This window comes from Ceratotherium simum, chromosome 29 (assembly GCF_057802395.1).
Source record: "Ceratotherium simum simum isolate JZ-2026a chromosome 29, ASM5780239v1, whole genome shotgun sequence".
In the NCBI taxonomy this organism is placed as follows: domain Eukaryota; kingdom Metazoa; phylum Chordata; class Mammalia; order Perissodactyla; family Rhinocerotidae; genus Ceratotherium; species Ceratotherium simum.
The window spans coordinates 5,815,954-5,833,471 of record NC_141928.1 but is presented as its reverse complement, the minus strand read 5'-3'; the positions used below and the strand labels follow the sequence as shown (position 1 = coordinate 5,833,471).

Here is a 17,518-nt window from a genome sequence, read left to right as displayed (position 1 = left end):
ATTTCTGGGCTAACATCTGTTCCCATCTTCCTCTACTTTATATGTGGGATGCCTGCCACAGCACGGCTTGATAAGTGGTGTTTAGGTCGGCACCTGGGATCTGAACCTGCGAACCCGGGGCTGCCGAATTGGAGCACGTGAACTTAACTACTATGCCACCGGGTCAGCCCTAGTGGAGTTTTTGAGTCACTGAGACCAGACTGTGGGTGTAATTAATACGCATCTCTGCTGAAAGGCGAGGCAGGGTGATTTCAGTGGGCTCTGTTCCCCTTTCTTCAGGACTCTGATTTCAGCTTGCCGTCTGGTTCTGCCTCTGGTCCTGCAGGGAATCCGGTTGTCAAACTTCAGGAGGCCTTGGCCAGTAACGTAAGTCTGTGCTTCCACCTCCAGCTCTGTTGTCCCCTGTGCTGGCAGGCTCTGGGTGAAGGAGCCTGGTGTGGTGCTCTGAAGCTAGGCGACGAGGACCAGCACCAGCTTTGGGGTTGGGCAGACCTGCGTTTGAGTCCTGGTGCAGTCTCTAGCTAGCTACATGTTCTTGGACACATTTCTAGAATGTTCCACACCCTGGTTTTGTGACTTTAAAATGGGATAATGTAATCCCTGAGGTCTGGTTTATTTGGCATTCTTTGATTCTATAGTCTTCCAAGTTCTGTGGTTACGTATGTTTGAGAATGCTGGGCTAAACAAATGTCTTTACTCTCAGATTTCTTAGAATCCCTGTAATATGCTAATGGGCACTGGGCATCTGCAAAAGGAGGGTCTAGCAGTTGCATTTCTGCACGTAGTTCCCAGGCACCTGTCTTTCATAGTTTCCTTGGGGGCTGACACAGGAGCTGGGGAATCCAGGCCAGGTTGTGAGTGCCCACGTGCTCGTAGCCGGTCATTTTTGTGTTGTTGAGATGTGGCTGGCCCTGCTGACCGCTCTGTGGGGCGGGGATGTGGAGGTGGCTCTCCACGGACTTGTGTCCAGGGCACCGATGAAGGCAGCTATTTGGAGATAAACTATGGTCTCTGCTGATGCTGGCAGCTTCGTCTTGGTGGTCTTGAGTGCATGTGGCCAAAACTGAAGGTGCATTGTGATGTGCTGTCTCTTTTCCTCTCTGCCTGTCTGTGTTCCATGGTTTCCTTCCCCTTCCAGGCTGGGCTAACGCAGAGTATTCCCATCCTGCGGCGCGATCATCACATCCAGAGGGCCATTGGCCTGTCCCAGATGTCCTTCCCCACTGCCGACCTCACTCTGAAGGTAACACCAGCCCTGAGTAAGCAGCCCCGCCCACCCTCCTGGGGCTTAGATTTGTGCTGTCCGTTGCCTCCCTGGTAGTAATTTTCACCCCTCCTTTGCTTCCAAAGATGGAATCTGCACGTAAGGCTTGGGAAAACTCGCCCAGTTTGCCAGAGCAGAGCTCTCCAGGAGGCGCTGGCTCAGGCATCCAGCCCCCGTCCTCTGTGGGAGCCTCCAACGGAGTCAACTACAGCTCCTTCGGTGGGGTTTCCATGCCACCCATGCCTGTGGCCTCTGTAGCACCTTCTGCTTCTCTTCCAGGTATCTGCACTCCCCCCACGCCCCACCCCCAGCTAGCTCAGGGAGCTTCTCCATTCCCTCTTGAGAGGAACCTTGGATTGACAGCCTGAGCACCACCCCTGCCTTGATTTAGGAGTGTGAAGAAGTGGGAGTTTGTTTCTGTGCTGGGTGGTTCTAGCTTCCCACGTGCTGCAACTTGCACTTCCTGCTTCCCTGCTCTGGGAAGCAGAACCGTGGGACTTGGGCGAGGTGCTCATACCTCCTGGAGAGAGGCATGAGCAAAGACGTGGCTTTGAGTCAGACCTGAGTCACATGCAGGGGTTGCGTCTCCACCTCTGCCAGTGAGTGTCTCAGCGCTCTGAGCAGTGGCTCTCTCCTCTGTAAAATAAGAGGAGGGGGATGATGGTGCTCTGTGGAGTGGCCGTGCCCATGAGACAAGGTCGTCCCTGGAGAGTGCTTTGTATCCACTGAGCCCTCGATAATTGATAGCCCAGTTGATAGCCGTTTTTATCACTGTGTTGGTGCCCCACGGGAGAGGGTGGGGGTTTTGAGGGCCCAGCTGCCAAAGTCTCAGTGATGCAATTCCAATAGATCCTTCTGACCCTCCACTGTGGACTCAATAGCAGGGAGATGAAGAGGAAAGTGACTGAGAGACCAAGGCAGCCCTCAATTACAGTGAGACCCCTCCTGAGTGTACGGGGCAGTGGGCGAGTGGTCAGTTGGGAAGGGTAGGCTGGAGCCCGCCCCCTCCTTCTGGGCCCTGAGCTGCTGCCTCCCCAGGTTCCCTGAGGGACGAGCCACGGGTGTGGTCAGCGGGCGTAGTGCTGCAGGAGCACAGGGCCAGCAGCAGGGGACACTCCTTCCCTCCACTGATTCTGCAGGAAAACGTGCCCTTGTAGAATGTCCCTTACAGGGACATTCAGAAGCAGTGAGACTTGATCCTATTCTACCTCCTCTCGGATTCTGTTTCCAGGCAACCACCTGCCGCCTCTGTACCTGGATGGCCATGTGTTTGCAAGTCAGCCCCGGCTGGTTCCTCAAACGATACCTCAGCAGCAGAGTTACCAACAGGTGATGACAGCAAGCAAGGTGGCCCGGTGGGGGATGGGGGTATACCACATGGCGTGATGGCCGTCTTCATTGATTTGTTCATTGTCTGTCTCGTTTTCTGTATCCCTCACATGTAATGCTCAGCTCCTGGGACATCACAACAATCAGTCAATGTTTGTTGAATGACTAAATGAGAGACGAGAAATGGAGCTCAGTGCTCCAGACTCTGCTTAGTTTTCCTTTCTCAAAGTTCTCCTTCCTGTATCCTAGCTGGGGAATTAGCTGAAACGGAATTCTCTTTGGTGATCAGGTGTCCTTCTGATGAAGAGAAGAAAGGCCTAGACTCCCAGGCATGGATGCATTAGAAAGAGGTAGCTTTAGAAATGAGCAGATGTTTGTCTTTGTGCTGGATTGGCACACTTTCTGTGCTGCAAGGGGATGATTTCTGGAAGTCTCCCTTGTGCAGCTGGTGTGGGGCCTTCTGAATGGTCCGGTATCCACACAGACCCGTGTGCCTGCACGCCTGCAGACCAGGATGGTGGAGCTCTCAGGGAGAAGCACTGCTCCAAGTGCAGATTCGGGGACAGAGGACTTGGCCTGTCCTGACCTCTTTTTAGAACATATTCTTAAATATTACATTACTTAGTTTTGCAAGATTTTGGTCTTCATATAACTGGATCATACTGCATGTATTCTTTTTCATGTACACTTTCCATTTACCGCTGTGTTCCTGAAATCCACCTGTATTGATAAGTGTAGCTAGGATTGGTTTGCTGCTGTGCAGAATCCAGTATAGGAACATACCGTGGTTTGGGGTTGCTAGCCATTTTTTGCTTTTTCCTAAGAGTAAGGGAAGCACAGGAAGGACATGCTCGAATTTGCATCTTGGGCAGTGTTCCAGCTGCCACGTGGAGAGGGGCCAGGGCTGTGGGCGGTGGGTAGAGGAGAACCAGCTGGGAGGGCATGGTAGTTACCTGCCTGGCTTTCCATCCACAGGCTGCCGCGGCCCAGCAGATCCCCATTTCCCTTCACACGTCTCTGCAGGCTCAAGCCCAGCTTGGACTGAGGGGCGGGCTCCCTGTCTCCCAGTCCCAGGAGATCTTCAGCTCCTTACAGCCCTTCAGGTGAGATGCGTGCACTTGAGGGGCTGGCAGCTCGCAGCCAGAGGTTCCGAGCCTTCTGGCCTGTGGGCTTGTTCCTTTTGTCCTGCTGTTGCTCCCCGCTCTCTGCTTTGAGGCTGCTGGGGGTGTGGTGGTTACAGTCCATCATTCCCTGTTTTGCAGGAGCAGCCATGAGCCTGATACTTGGTTGGCCCTGCTTTTTTCCCCATGTCCTCCTGCCCCCTTCCCTTCTCCCCTCCCCCCCCAATCCCTTCTTCCCGCCTTCCACGCCTTTGACCTGCTCTTCAGTGTGTCTGAGGTCCTGTGCTTTGGTATCACACAGGTTTTCCTGTGCCTTGTACAGCCTGGATGTGTCCATTTGTTTAATCCAGTGATGCTCAAACTGTGATCTCTAGACCAGCAGCATCAGTACCATCTGGGAGCTTATTATAAATGCAGCTTCTCAGGCCCCATCCCAGACCTTCTGAGTCAGAAACTCTGGGGGTGGAGCCAGCAAGCTGTGTTTTAGCAAGCCCCCCAGGGGATTCTGATGGGTGCCCACGTTTCAGACCTGCTGGTGTGCTTGCACACCTGACCCCGACCATCTGTCTGGCTTTTGCAGATCTCAGGTGTACATGCACCCCAGCCTGTCACCGCCCAACACCATGATCCTCTCTGGAGGCACAGCCTTGAAGCCTCCGTACTCGGCGTTCCCAGGCATGCAGCCCTTGGAGATGGTGAAGCCCCAGTCCGGCTCACCCTACCAGCCCATGAGCGGAAACCAAGCCCTGGTCTACGAGGGCCAGCTCGGCCAGGCTGCCGGTCTGGGTGCCTCCCAGATGTTGGACTCCCAGCTCCCACAGGTCAGGAGTGCAGTCACTCCCCCCACAAACACTAGACCTCTTTTCCGTCAGACTCCTTTTCTGTTTTATCTGCCTCTTCGTGCGTGCTGACTTACGTGCGGTTTGTAGCCCTGACTGGTCCTTAGGCGGCTAGAACCAGGGCCAGATCTTCCACCTCTTCTGAGTAGCCCCCTCACCTCTTCATCCCTGAGACAGGCTTTCCCCTCAGCCCTGCTGCTCCTGCAGCCTCTCTCGCCGCCTCATACTGTGGGGCTTGGGGATGGGGAGTGACCTCTTGGCACACTCAGTGATGTTTCTAGACCGTTCTTCCTCCTTCTCAAAACCCCAGCTTTTTTTTTTTTTTTTTTTTTTTCAAAGATTTTATTTATTTTCTGCCCCCAAAGCCCCAGTAGATAGTTGTATGTCACAGCTGCACACCCTTCTAGTTGCTGTATATGGGACTCGGCCTCAGGATGGACAGAGAAGTGGTGCCTCGATGCGCACCCGGGATCCGAACCCCGGGCCGCCAGCATCGCAGCGCGCGCACTTAACCGCCAAGCCACAGGGCCGGCCCTCAAAACCCCAGCTTTGAGGCCCACACCATAGACTGTGCTCCTGCTGGCCTCCACGTTCCTGCGAGCGCCATATTCCTGAATCCAGTGTTTGGTTCTCCATCTTCCTCTCCCTTGACCCATTGGCAGTATTGGACAGCTTTGAGGGTCACTCCCCTCCCCTGCTTTGACCCCTGGCTCAGTTTCTCCAACATGCTGCTTTTCTAGTTCTCCGTGGTTTCGATGGTTTCTGCATAGATGATACCCCCAGGTCGCTGTACCATGGGCTCTGTCCCCCCAGTTACATGGCCTTGCCACCAGTGCTGTACTTCTGCCATCGTTTCCAGCTTAAGGGTCCTCCCCAGTCACCATCTCTGACTTTTCTACCTTCCTCTCTCTACTGAGCTAACTCCAGCCACCTTTTTATCATTCCTCACCCCACTGTGGGCTCACTTCCCTCCTTGCCCTCGTTAGTGGAGCCTCTCCTTTGTATTTGCACTCGCTCCCCCGCCGCATTGTATTCATCCTGGTTAAATCCAGTCCCGCTGCTGCTGCAGCTATTTGTGACCGGAGAAAAACAGACCCCCATTCAGACTGGACTCGGGCTAAATATGACCTTGCTCCAGACAGTCAACCTCAAGTGGGTCTGGGTGCCTCCCTGCGCTGGAGCCCAGTCAGGCCCCCGCCCTCCCGGTGGCTGTTTCAGACTCACAGCTTTCTCCTCATTGCCTTCTATCCCACCATGATCTTGATTCTGTGTCACCAAGGAAATATCAGTAGTAACAAAAAGAGAATTTGTACAAGCTCGCATCGCCGCGTGTCTTTGCCTGCGTGGGTGGCTGTTGCCAGGGTGGGCCAGCCGTGCTCTCTGCTCTCGCAGCCCATGCTTTCCACCTGCTCTGGGCCGGGCTCCAGCATGTCTCCCTCTCTCCTGCCTCAGTGTCCTTTCCTGTCAGCACACAAATGTGCCGCAGTGCTGCCCTCCGGCTGTGAGGGTCTCTGATTACATCCCCAGCCACCCTCTCTTTGCCCCTTCAAAAAAAAACCGTGAAGTACCCCAGTAAATTCCGTGTGGCCGAATCTGATGGTTTGTTCCTCACGCTCCTGCTGCGTCAGCAGCATCTGAGCTGATCACTCCTTCTCCCTTGAAGCACGTTCTTCACGTGGTCGCAAAGACTCCGCTCCTGGTTTTCCTCCTCCACCCGAAGCCCTCTCCCTTGTTCTTCTCTGCTCTGTCCTCCTTGCCTCCCCCATCTGTAATGTCGTGTGCTCCTGGGTTCTGTCCTCGGGCTAGAAATAGTCCTGTCCGTGTTCTCCCAAATTTATATCTTCAGCCTAGATCTGTCTCCTGGACCTGAACTCCAATCCGGTGGGCTGCCCGGCATCTCATGCTTAACGTGTGCAGACATTGTGTCCAACACGTGACTTTCCGTGCGGTCCTTCTGGTTGTCTAGTCCATGTTGTCTTGGGGCCCGACTTCCCATGACACCTGCTCTGATCATTCAGCAGGTCCTGCCAGCTCTACCTTTGAAAAGTGTTCAAAATCCAGCCCTTTCTCATCTCCTCCACCCACCACCCTGTCTGGGCTACTGCAAAGTTCCTGCCTGATCGCCCTGCTTCAGCTCTCGGTCCCTGACAGTCTGTTCTCAACACAGCAGCCGTGGTGCCCCTTAACACACAAGTCGGGTCATACCACACCCCGAGCCAGCGCCCCACAGGTGGCAGCGCTGTCCTCGTCTTCATTCTGCACCATGTTGTGTGCAAGGGAGGGTATGGGGTCTCGAGGCTCTGGCTGCCACACGTCTCAGTGATGCAATTCCAGTAGATCCTTCTGACCCTCCACTGTGGACTCAATAGTAGGGAAATGAAGAGGAAAGTGACTGAGAGAAAAAGTGGCCCGCCCCTCTCCCCCTGTCCTGAGAGTCTCCAGGCACACCTCCTTCCTCTCTCTCGACTTTAGAAGTGGTCACTTAGGCCTTGCCGTCGTCACCCCATTCTTCTGTCATAACATGCTTCACAAGGATCCCAGAGGCTCCCTAAAGACCAGATCCCAGCTTAGTCTTGTTTTCTAGCCTCCCTAGAGGCCAAGCAGTAGAGGAGCTTTTCCTTTCTGTGCTGCACAGAGGGATGCAAAGACAGACTTCCTGTACAGCTCTCATCTTTTGGGACTTGGCTTAGACGTTCCCTAAGAAGCCATCCTGACGTTCCCTAACTCTTCTTCCCCCTCCCCAGCAAACCCCCCTATGCACATGGGGTTTGCTGCCTGCACTTTGCACTCTGGGCACCCTGTGGCTGTGTCCAGCATGTCACTGCACTGTCATCACCATTTCCCGGTCAGACAGTCTCCTGGTGCTTCCCCAGCACATAGGTGCCTTCAGTAAATCTTCGTTGGATGAAAGCAGGAGGGGCCGGGGATACCCGACCTTTTGCGCACTCGGAGAGGAGCTGCACACTTAGGCTGTGAACTCCTCGCAGTGTGGCGCCTGCCCTTGTCTTCTCACCACCTGCTGTATGTACTCCAGCGATCGGACCTGCCCCCTGCCATCGAGAGTGTGAAATCTAGGGTAATCTCTGCTGTGCTCTGTAGAAGCCCAGGATCTTTACTGTTGTGCAAAGGCCTCACTTTAATTCTTTTGAAATAAGACTCTGAAGTATAACGTGTGGTCACTGTTGGGTGCGTGTGTAACCAGTGGTCTGTGGCATTCTCCCCGACATCCATTCCTCCTCCTGACTGTCCCTGTCGTCCAGCAGCTGACGATGCCGCTGCCTGGCTCCCAGCTGCCCCTGCCTCGGTACGGCTCTGGGCAGCAGCCCCTGCTTCTGCCACAGTCCATCCAGCTGCCGCAGGGGCAGAGCCTCTCTGTCGGGGCCCCTCGAAGAATTCTTCCACCTGGGTCCCAGCCTTCGGTCCTTAACACCAGCAGAGAGGTAAGGATACCTTCATCCTGCTGTGATCCTAGGGAGGGTCCTTGTCTCATCAACCCTTTCGAGCTAGTCAGGAACCACTGTTGTGGCAGAAAATGCCAGAGGTCTGGGATGCAACCTCCTGGCCTTGCCATACCACTGATTTCCTGCTTGTCATGAAGTCCTCTCGGAATCCCATGGCAGGAACAGGGTTCGTGTGTAAGCTAGCAATGTAAGCAAGCTTGAGTGTGGGTGGAGACTGCAGAGCAGAAAGGGACGTATGTGTGATTGATGCCTGAGGAACAGCACGGCCTGGGAAGCATCTGTGAGCCTAGTTCAGATGCAGGTCTCAGAGATCCTGATAGAGTATGTCTAGGGCTGAGGTCCAGGGATCCACATTTCTCACCAGTTCCCAGGGGTTCTCCTGAGGGTGGCCTCGGGTAGAGAGGTCATGTCCACAGCATTGTCAGTGCCCTGTGGTAGTGCACAGTCTGCTCTCCCCACTCTACTCAAAATAGAACAAAAACGTGATGGTACCTGCTTCTAAGAAAAAGCCCTCTTAAGCCTTGATTGGAGGGGAAGGAGAGCAGATTCCTTTAAAAGATAGCTCTATCTGGAAATTCTCTGGGGCCCTCAGCGGCTTTGCCCAGCGTGAGTCCGCGAGGGTCAGCCGGTCTCCAGGGCCATCAGATGACAGCTGGTTACTTCTTGGTCTCTTTAGTCCTCTCAGATGGAGATGAAGGGCTTCCACTTTGCCGACAGTAAACAGAATGTTCCTTCAGGAGGCTCCGTGCCATCACCACAGACCTACAGGTAAAAAATGCCCTGGGAGTCGGATGCTGCATGGCCGAGCGCTCGCTGTAGATGAGACTTGATGGTTCACAAGAATCCGTGGGGCACAGGGAGAGCAGTGGAAGGGCACTGAGGCTGGTCCCCTTTGTAGGCCCATGTGTCCCTGTGAAGTTCCAGTGCTGGATACACTCGTGTTTTAGTTAACCACGAAAAAATCAGGAATTGGGAGAATGGCTTTGTTTTTAATCATGATCATCAAATGCTCTGGATTGGGAGAGCTCTCTGGAAAGGTAGGAAAGGGAATGGCTAACGTTTTAATAGTCTCAGGACCGACCCTGACTACTCCCAGCTTTCTCACCAGATTTTAAAAACAGATTCACTGGCCAAGAAGGCATGCACCCCGGAAGGGGAGGAGACTTTCCTTTCCTGGGGCCGCTTTCCCCTGAACTGGCCCTCTGACCCTGCCAAGGCTTGTTACCGCAGGGCTTGTGGGGCCGTGCCTTGCACACAACGAACTGGCACCTCTCTTTGCTTCCTCTGTATCTGTCTCCACTTCCAGTAACTGTCCCAGGTCCCTTAGCTGGGTTCGGAGGTGGCTTTGTATGGATTATGTGGAATTACTTATTATATTAAAAAATGTGAGAACCTCTGGTTTTGCTGACCTTTTCACCCCTGGAGAAGATGTGCTGGGATGGGAAGACAGCATGCTCTGGCTGTGGGCCCCAGGGTTGGGACAGTCGACTCTTGTTACATGTGGGAGATTCCTGGAGGTCCCTCCTGTTTGCAGATGAGTAAAGCAGACATGTGTGACTGCAGTGCCCTGTGAGAGGTTGACGGCATGGCTCTGGAGCGCCATCAAACCCCTCCACGGCACACAGCCGCCTGACCAGTTGAGGAGCACTCTTGCCAATCGGATCACCATCTCTGCGAGTCGTTTATGCTGCCCGTGGTCACTCTGCCCTGGTGCTCCTTCTTGGAGTGTTGAGGCCGAGGCCACCTCTGTCACATCATTCCATATTTCCAACTGCATTTCCAGAGAAAGGGATTTTTGTGATTTCTTTTTCCCCCATTTCATCATCTTTTCTGTTCTTATTTTCATTCTCTTGGCTTCGCTTACTTTTGTTTGTTTTGTTTTCCAACCATATTTTTCACATAGGCCAAAACAACAGAACTATAAGGAATATATATATGGAGAGCAGCACAGAACAATGAGTATAATTAGGAAGAAAGAAGGAAGCTTCAAGTAGAACCAGATGCTGCCATTCCTCTGCTGCCACAGGCAGACTTGAGCAGCATCTGGCTTCCTCAGAGGCAAATCCAGAAAAACGAAGCTCCCATAACAAGAGTCATCTGTGTCCATTTGGTGTAGGAATGGCAGCAGCTTTATTCTTTGGAGAATATTTAGAAAATATAAGCCTTAACTAGTAGCTTTTCTTTTGTTGGTGTGTTAGTGGGGTTGAGAAAGTTAGTGTATTTTTATAGAGCAGTGTTTCCCAAGTTTTCTGGAAACGCAGCTTCTGAGGCATGCCTTGCCATAAAAGGGTTCCCTGGTCAGATACTTGGGGGGCATGCTGTACCCAAGTGGCTTGTTGGGAGTCGTGGTGCTCCTCAGCACGGAGTCTACGTGGCCCCACCACCGAGAGTCCTGTTCATCTCCGCACACAGCACTTCAAACGCTTTTTGACCACAGAATCTTTATTTACGTAACGCCTGATTAACATCCCTGAGCACTAGTGTCGGGTCAACGGAACACATTCAGAAAGATGTTCTACATTTTTGTTCCTTTTGGTATGTCTCTCTGCTACCCCCTGCCCCCCAAAACAATGAAGAGTAGAAAAATATTTGGCATAATTCTTATACCAGGTTTATAGACCTTTTCTTGGGTCATAGAATCACTTTGCTCCAGACCCTCCAAACCCTGAGAGATGGTTAGTGTCTGTCCATCCATCCGGTCAGTGTCTGCCTGTAGTAGGGGCCTCGGCCTCTGCCCCCTCGGGTGCGTCTCTGTGACCTACGTTGGGGGCGCCAGGGCAGACCGTGACTTCCGCCCTCACTCCTCTGCACTCTGGCTGTCTGCGGTCTTTGTTTCCTCTGTGGAGAGGTCTGCGCCGCGCGCTAGGCTTGATTCCGTTTCCGTGGTGATGCGTGTGTGTTCTCACCCCCTGCCTTTGGTTTTTTCAGGCCTAGCTCTGCTAGCCCCAGTGGGAAGGCCTCTGGATCAGCAGTTAACATGGGCTCTGTGCAGGGACACTACGTTCAACAGGTAGAAGATGGCTTTCCAGACCCTCCGGCCCCGGACGCTTAGGCCCGTCTCCAAGCGCCAAAAGAGAAGGGACAGTCCAGCCTGTTTGAGTGTGCCTCTTATAGAGAGAGACGTGCCCTAGGGCTTAGAGCATGGCGCCGGGAGCCGGGCAGCCCGAGTGCCCCCTGGCGAAGGCATTTCTCCTCTTGACGGGCGTCTGGATCCTTCCTTGTCCTGCAGAGAAGGGAGGATGCGGACTCCTCTGAGGAGGTGACGCCAGAAGGTGGACTATCCCTCCATAGTGATTTGGGCTGTGAAGGCGCTGGACACGGTTAGGTCTGTGGGTCAGCTCTAGAAGCCGGGGCGTGTGCGTGTGTGTGTTCGCTCCCGTAAGTGCTGTGTCTTGTCTTGGTCTTTGGCTGGGTGGGATGACAGATGCAGTGATGTTTTCCCATTTTATAATACCAGGGATTTCTCAGTGTCTTTGCATTCAGGCACTATTCTTTTCACTACTGCTCTAAAACGTGACGGGCCTCCAGAGCTCAGGCCTGGCAGGCAAGGGTTTTAACAGAACAGCACCCCTGGGGGGTGGAGGCGGAAGGTTGATCGCTCATTTCGTTGGCTCCCCAGAGGGTCACTCCTTGAATTGCTTGGACTGAGCTTCTAAAGCTTCTTCCAGAGTTCACCCCACTGTGTGAGGGCAGAATCAAGGCTGGTCACTCTGTGACACATTCCACTGTGCAAAGCTGCAGGCTGATGGCACCCTGACTAGGGATCTCATACTAGGGTCCTGGGGAAAGGTTTCCACAGAGTGGGAGTCGGGGAGGGTCCAAGATCTGGGAGAAGCAGCCTGCCAAGAGGCCCCATACCTCTTCCGCAGACCGTGGGGGGTTCTGAGACTCGGAGGGTGCGCTTGGATCTGCTTGGGGGCGTTTTCACCTGTGGGGCATGGGGTGCACTGATTTGAAAAGGTTCTTCCAGTCGGCCTTGGATGTGTTGCTCCTGCAGAGGCCAGTGGGCATTGCAGAAGCCTTCCGGAGGACCCGGTGCCTTCTTGCCTCTCCGAATCACTGCACTCAGCGCCCGTGGGAGGGAACAGAGCGGCCTCATGCCAGTGTCCTTCATTATTTCTAAGTCTGGTTCTTCGACCAAAGGATGGCCTTAGGGTAGCTTTCCTCTGTGACTCAGCAGCAGGAAGTGGGTGGTGGGAACTATGTATCCAGACGGATGGTTCTGCGTAAGGATAACTTTCTTTGTCCCCATTTATCTGTCCAAAGGCAAAACGAGTGGATGAAAAACCCAGCCTGGGAGCCGTGAAACTGCAGGAGGCCCCTGCGGCCACCTCCCAGATGAAGCGGACCGGAGCAATCAAGCCTCGGGCGGTGAAAGTGGAGGAGAGCAAGGCCTGAAGGTGCTCGGCCACACCTCACCCCTTGTGAGGACAGTGAGGACAGGGCTACCACTTGGCCTCTCCACAGCTGGATGCTCGGGAGTCTCCCCAGATCCACCGTCCAACCACAGGCCGGACTGAGAGATCTCCTTTCTCTCCTCCACTCCTGAAAGCTCCATTGTCCAGCCAGCCTGCCCCCGTGGATTTATGGCATTGACCTGCTTACTTTAGTACAAACAAAACAAGCCAACGACTCCATTCCCACCTCCTCTCCATCCGACCTGGAGTGACTGGGGCCTTTGTGCAGTGCAGATGCCCCGCCCACTCCGTCCTGCTCCGCACAGCCGGGCGCTTTCTCAGCAGTGCTTCCTTCCCTCGCGGACTTCCGGGCCCTGGGCACAGTGGTTTGGCAGCCGGGTCATTTTAGTTTGAGGCTTTTTGTTTTAAAAAGCAGCTAAGGTTTTTACAAAGGAGAAAGGAAAAGAAAACAAAAACACAAGCTACGTCTGTATAGCTGAACTTTTATACTTTCTTCGCCATCCTCTCCCTGACCCCCACTTGTGTTCCAGTAATTTCCTCTAATCTCTTTGCTGTTTAATTTGGTACATCACTGCGATACCTTAAGAGCTGACTCTTAAGAATGCATCTCCTCCTGCTCTCTTTCATTGGTTAACCTTTGAGGGTACTTGCAGACACACACAGAGGTTATGCAACACACCGTGGCTCACGAGCACTCCACTGTCCAGCTATGTGCTTTGGAAGCAGCGATGTGAGAGAGGTGAGGGAGATAGGTTCTCAGTTGGGTTCTAGCCCCTGGCCTGATGACTGCAGGGAGCTTATGGGCAGCCCAGTGAAGTTGATGACATTTTTTTTAGCATTAGAATTAACACAGTGGCTACGCTGACTGCTGGGCACTCAAGATGAATCAAGGAGATATGAAGTCACTGGTGTTTTCCAGTTTGGCTTGGAGGGGGCGAGCTGACGGCACCATGACCCCAGCGTCTCTGCTCTGGGGCTCCAGCACCTGTAGGGGCTGCTGTTTGCACATACACTCCCTTTCCTCAAAGCTTTCCAAAATACACCCTTCTCCTTTCTCCTTACCTGCCTCTTAATCCTCTGGATCCTCTGTCCCCACCTCTCACGCAGCTGGTCACTAGAAACCATGAGGGTTTTCCACGTGGTGGCAGGAGTGCACAGACAGCTTTTGGTTGGGTCTGCAGCAGAGGCGTGTGGTCTGTGAGGCTGCTGGGAGGGCTTCCTTTTTCTCCTTTTCTTCGCTCCCAGCAGCAGACCCAGGTTGTTGGGACAGAGGGGCCTGAGCTGGGCAGTGGGTGTCAGTTTTTCCAGACGGCTGGGGCAGGGTCCAAGGGGAAGATGGGTTGCAGGGCCGACCATGGTTCCAAAACAGCCTGGGCAGCCTTGGAAAAATGACCGCCTCTCAAGTCTGCAGAGCTGCTTCTAGCAAAATGTTTGTGTGAGCCATTTCATGCTGTTTTTTTTTTGTTTTTCAAATGGTTTTGAAATGTTTTTCATGCTGGTTTCTTATTTGTTTTTCAAGTAAGAACTAGAAGGAAATCATCCCAGATTCTGTCATTCCAAGGAAAGGGGAGGGGAAATTTCAAGTTTTGCACATGCTCTTCAGAGTAACTAACCAGTCATCTATCTAAAGGAGTTGCTGCCTGCTACCGCTGGTGGTTCCACAGCGGTTCCAGGAAAGACCTGGCTCGGAGGACGAGCAGTAGGCAGGCGGGGATGTGCCCCCCGGAGTCCTCCCTGGGTGTCACTGCAGGTGTGTGATTCTGCAGGCTGTGGTTCTAAGCTCTGTGTAGTGTGGAACATGGGGAAAGAAGCACCTCGGGAACTGCTGGAGTAACTCCTTGTTGCCGGACTGCTTTGAGGAGGTGGGGGAACAGCCTCCTAGCAGAGTGCCGGGTGTCATCTGGAGAGGGCTGTGTTCTTGAAAGATGCTTTCCTGCTCAGTCTGTAGCTCTCAGCATCCCCTTCTGGCCTCCACCCGCAGAACTCACTTCTTCACAGCTTGTCCTTTTTTACTTCTTCATCCCCCGAATCTTTACTCTGAAGGCCCTTCTTGAGGGACTGCGCACTTGACGGAGTCGCCTGCACTCGCCTGCTGTGTGCTCATCTGCCCTTCTCTCTCTTCTCTTGCGAGCATCTGACTGCAACTCAACTCCCTTCTGCCTGCCTCCACCGCCCCGCTGCCCCTGCAGGAGCCACACACGACCTGCTGCCTGTACACTGAGAAATACGGCCAGACCCTTCACCTAGTTCTGATGCACATTGTTTGTCAAAAGGAAAAAAGGTTTTCTCATTTGGAAATTTAACAAGCCAGCCCTGGATGCTGTTACAAACTCAAGATGTACCCTTCAGGTGAACCTGCCGTCAGAGTGACAGTACTTCCTGTTTGACAAAAAATAAACACAAAAGGGTCACCTGTTCTTCAGCCCCTTTCTCTACCCCTGTATCACCCCCCAATAAAAACAGAAAACACTAGAATTTATTTATATGTATTGATGTTGTAGGTCTAGGTGAAAAAAAAGTAAATGTTTCACTGCTCTATTTATATATAATGTCTGAATTATTCTGTGCAGGAAAGGCCAGGAAATTGCATGTGAAGTTCAGTGCGTTCACCACCTCCATGTGCCCGTGCTGCAGTCTCTTTCCCGCTAAGATACAGATTTTAAATTGGACTCTCGGGGCAGAGGGCAGGTCTCGGGCCTGCCCAGCACCCCAGCCCTTCCTTGGTCTGATTAAATGCAGTTTTTAGTGCAGAGATGTTTTAAGGTGCAATCTCTCTCTTCCTTTCATGTGGTCTTAGAGCCAAGCTCAAGGTAATAGGACTTAGGGTTTTATTTTGGTTCCAAACCCCCATCAGAGTGCAAATCCATGCAGAGGCCTCTGCTGGGGTGCCATGGGGTCTTTGGTGGGAACAGGTAAAGACCAGCACTTAACCTTTTCTGCTGCTGAGATGGGGGCGGGGGTGTCAGAGCCCCCTCTCACTGCACCTTTGCCTGCTATAATCGCCCTCCCTTCTGATACTGGCAGCTTTGCCCTGGCCATCAATGGTGCGGCCTGTTGCTTGGCAACCAGTGACCCTGCAATAGTGTCTGTCCAGTGTCAACTACTCAGTGGGGTGAAATCCCAGAGGGTGGGGTTGTGTATCCATCTGAGAGGCATCATCCAGCCACTGAAGACTTCTCTGCCAGCTGTATTTGGTCTGGTTTTCTTTACTGTTGCTTCCCCCTTTTTATCCATGTTATTAATGTTTTCAAACTTGGAATTCCTACACTTCTGGCCCTAGGTTCCTTAAGGGAGAAACAGAGAGTGACTTAACACATTCAGAAAAAGTGGTTGGTCCAGTTCCAAAGCCGTGGTCATTCCAGCCACTTCTAGGGATATTAGGGTGTCCTGTCATTAAATATTGGTATCGGTTCTCTCCAGCCATGCTTTTGCCTTCCTGTCTTCTGGACCTGCCTTCTGGATGGTTGATGAGGTTTGTGACTGATGCTCAGAGCCAAGGAGGCTGAGGGTGTGCACACAGCCATGTTCAGAACCGGCCCCCTGAGGCAGGCAGTGTGTGGCAGACTGGTCAAGCCCCTCCCTGCTGTTTGGTTCCCCTCTGCCGGGTAGCTGCATGTTGCCTCTCCAATCTGTATTTGTCCCTTTTCACTTCTTGCAGAGCAAGCCTGGGTTAGAAGGTCTGGTTGGAAATGGCCTTCGACAACCAAGGACACTAGAGTGTTGGTGCTTTGTCGTGTTCTGTGATGAATGGGAAATGCAGACTTCCAGAAAGCCAGCTTTGCCTGTTTGAAAATGTGAGACGGAGCTACGACAGACAGACAACCTGGGACAGGAGCCACTTGGTGTTGGGGTCAGACTCTGTCCCCTGCCATGCTCTCCCCGGGACCACCAGCGCATATCCGGCTAGTGATCTTCCAGGCACATCTGACCTGCTCACCGGTTTTCCACCCCGGTTGGGTGTCTCCAAGATGGTAGTGCATCCCCAGGGCCCTGTCTTCAGCATGTTACGAAGCCTCGGAGTGGGAATTTCTCTTAAGGCTCTGTGTGGATGACTTTCTTCCATTGTTTAAAGGGGCTACTGTACTCTAAGCTTTGGACCTCATGCCTTGCGTAGTAAAAAGGGTTTGGGGTTTTTGTTGTTCTTGAGAGGGTTGTGTTTTGTTGTTTCCTTTTGTTTTTATTTTGGCCTTTTCTCTGTCTCTTCACGTAGACCAGATATTTGAAAGGGCAGACGATGGCTAAAGATGTAATGTGCAGCTTGTTTATACATTATTTTGGGGACACTTTTATCTTGGATGGGAAATGGAATCATGGATTCACCAGGCCATGGCGGCACTCACCCTTTGCCCTTTCCCTCCGGTTCAGTACCTATTGTTTCTCCTTTCAAATATGTGATTGTACTAGCTCTTTCCATATGAAAGAATTCTCCTTATTTAAATAAAAAAGTTAAAAAAACTAAAGCTGAACTTGTTTGCTTAGGCTGTGTCCCCCTCGATTCTGTCATTTGACTGGAGAGACTTAACAGATGGAATCGTTTTCCTTTTTATGGACAGTTTACATGGAAATGAGGAATGACCTGGCTGAATGCCTTAACACGAGGGAGAGAAGGGATTGAAACCTGGGTTCTGGGTCCTGGGTCCTGGGTCCTGGGTCGTCGGCATCAGCAATCCCCACCCTCTTCCCAGTGGATGGAACTGAGGGTGTGCAGGACATCTGCCTGCCCTCTGCCCCCCGCCCCCACTTCCCATGAGAAGTGGGTGCATTGGAGGAGATAAGTGATTGATTTGTCGTGTATTGTTGCCACTTCAGGTATCTCTGTTCTTTTCCTGGAAGTAGGAGAAGATCATGCTGCACTTTGGGGTAGGAAAAAGGAGCAAGCCAGGCATGGGGCATTGAAGGGTCAAGGGTTTGGATTTGGGTTCATGCAGTAGTTCTCAGTTCTGCCACTGCCTAGCTGTGTGGCCTTGGGGAGTACTTCACTTCTCCCAGTCACAATCTCCTTAACCTAAAACGTGGACTCTAACAGTACCTCCCTCATGGGGTAGTGTGGATTCAAAGACGCGGCACTTAGCACAGTGCCAGGCAC

General features: G+C 52.7%; 1 protein-coding gene and 2 non-coding genes across 12 annotated transcripts in view; all 3 read left to right on the top strand.

The window, feature by feature from the left end:
* Positions 1 to 16,892, top strand: part of PRRC2B (proline rich coiled-coil 2B) — a 93,835-nt gene extending 76,943 nt beyond the window's left edge. For 5 of the 10 annotated variants that reach the window (XM_087418901.1, XM_087418899.1, XM_087418906.1 and 2 more), the window contains 10 exons: positions 280 to 366; positions 1,139 to 1,243; positions 1,351 to 1,543; positions 2,496 to 2,593; positions 3,569 to 3,696; positions 4,295 to 4,535; positions 7,814 to 7,993; positions 8,691 to 8,782; positions 10,943 to 11,024; positions 12,281 to 16,892. In XM_087418901.1, the coding sequence (XP_087275027.1) occupies positions 280 to 366; positions 1,139 to 1,243; positions 1,351 to 1,543; positions 2,496 to 2,593; positions 3,569 to 3,696; positions 4,295 to 4,535; positions 7,814 to 7,993; positions 8,691 to 8,782; positions 10,943 to 11,024; positions 12,281 to 12,412 (1,338 nt within the window). In that variant the 3' untranslated portion in view covers positions 12,413 to 16,892. The remainder of the gene's footprint in view (positions 1 to 279; positions 367 to 1,138; positions 1,244 to 1,350; positions 1,544 to 2,495; positions 2,594 to 3,568; positions 3,697 to 4,294; positions 4,536 to 7,813; positions 7,994 to 8,690; positions 8,783 to 10,942; positions 11,025 to 12,280) is intronic. The other 5 variants (XM_087418903.1, XM_087418900.1, XM_087418905.1 and 2 more) reach the window with 3 other exon arrangements.
* On the top strand, positions 2,091 to 2,176 carry LOC147913180 (small nucleolar RNA SNORD62). The gene has a single exon (XR_015549056.1). It is a non-coding gene; the product is annotated as a small nucleolar RNA SNORD62 (small nucleolar RNA).
* Positions 6,868 to 6,953, top strand: LOC147913179 (small nucleolar RNA SNORD62). The gene has a single exon (XR_015549057.1). It is a non-coding gene; the product is annotated as a small nucleolar RNA SNORD62 (small nucleolar RNA).
* Positions 16,893 to 17,518: the final 626 nt, after the last annotated feature.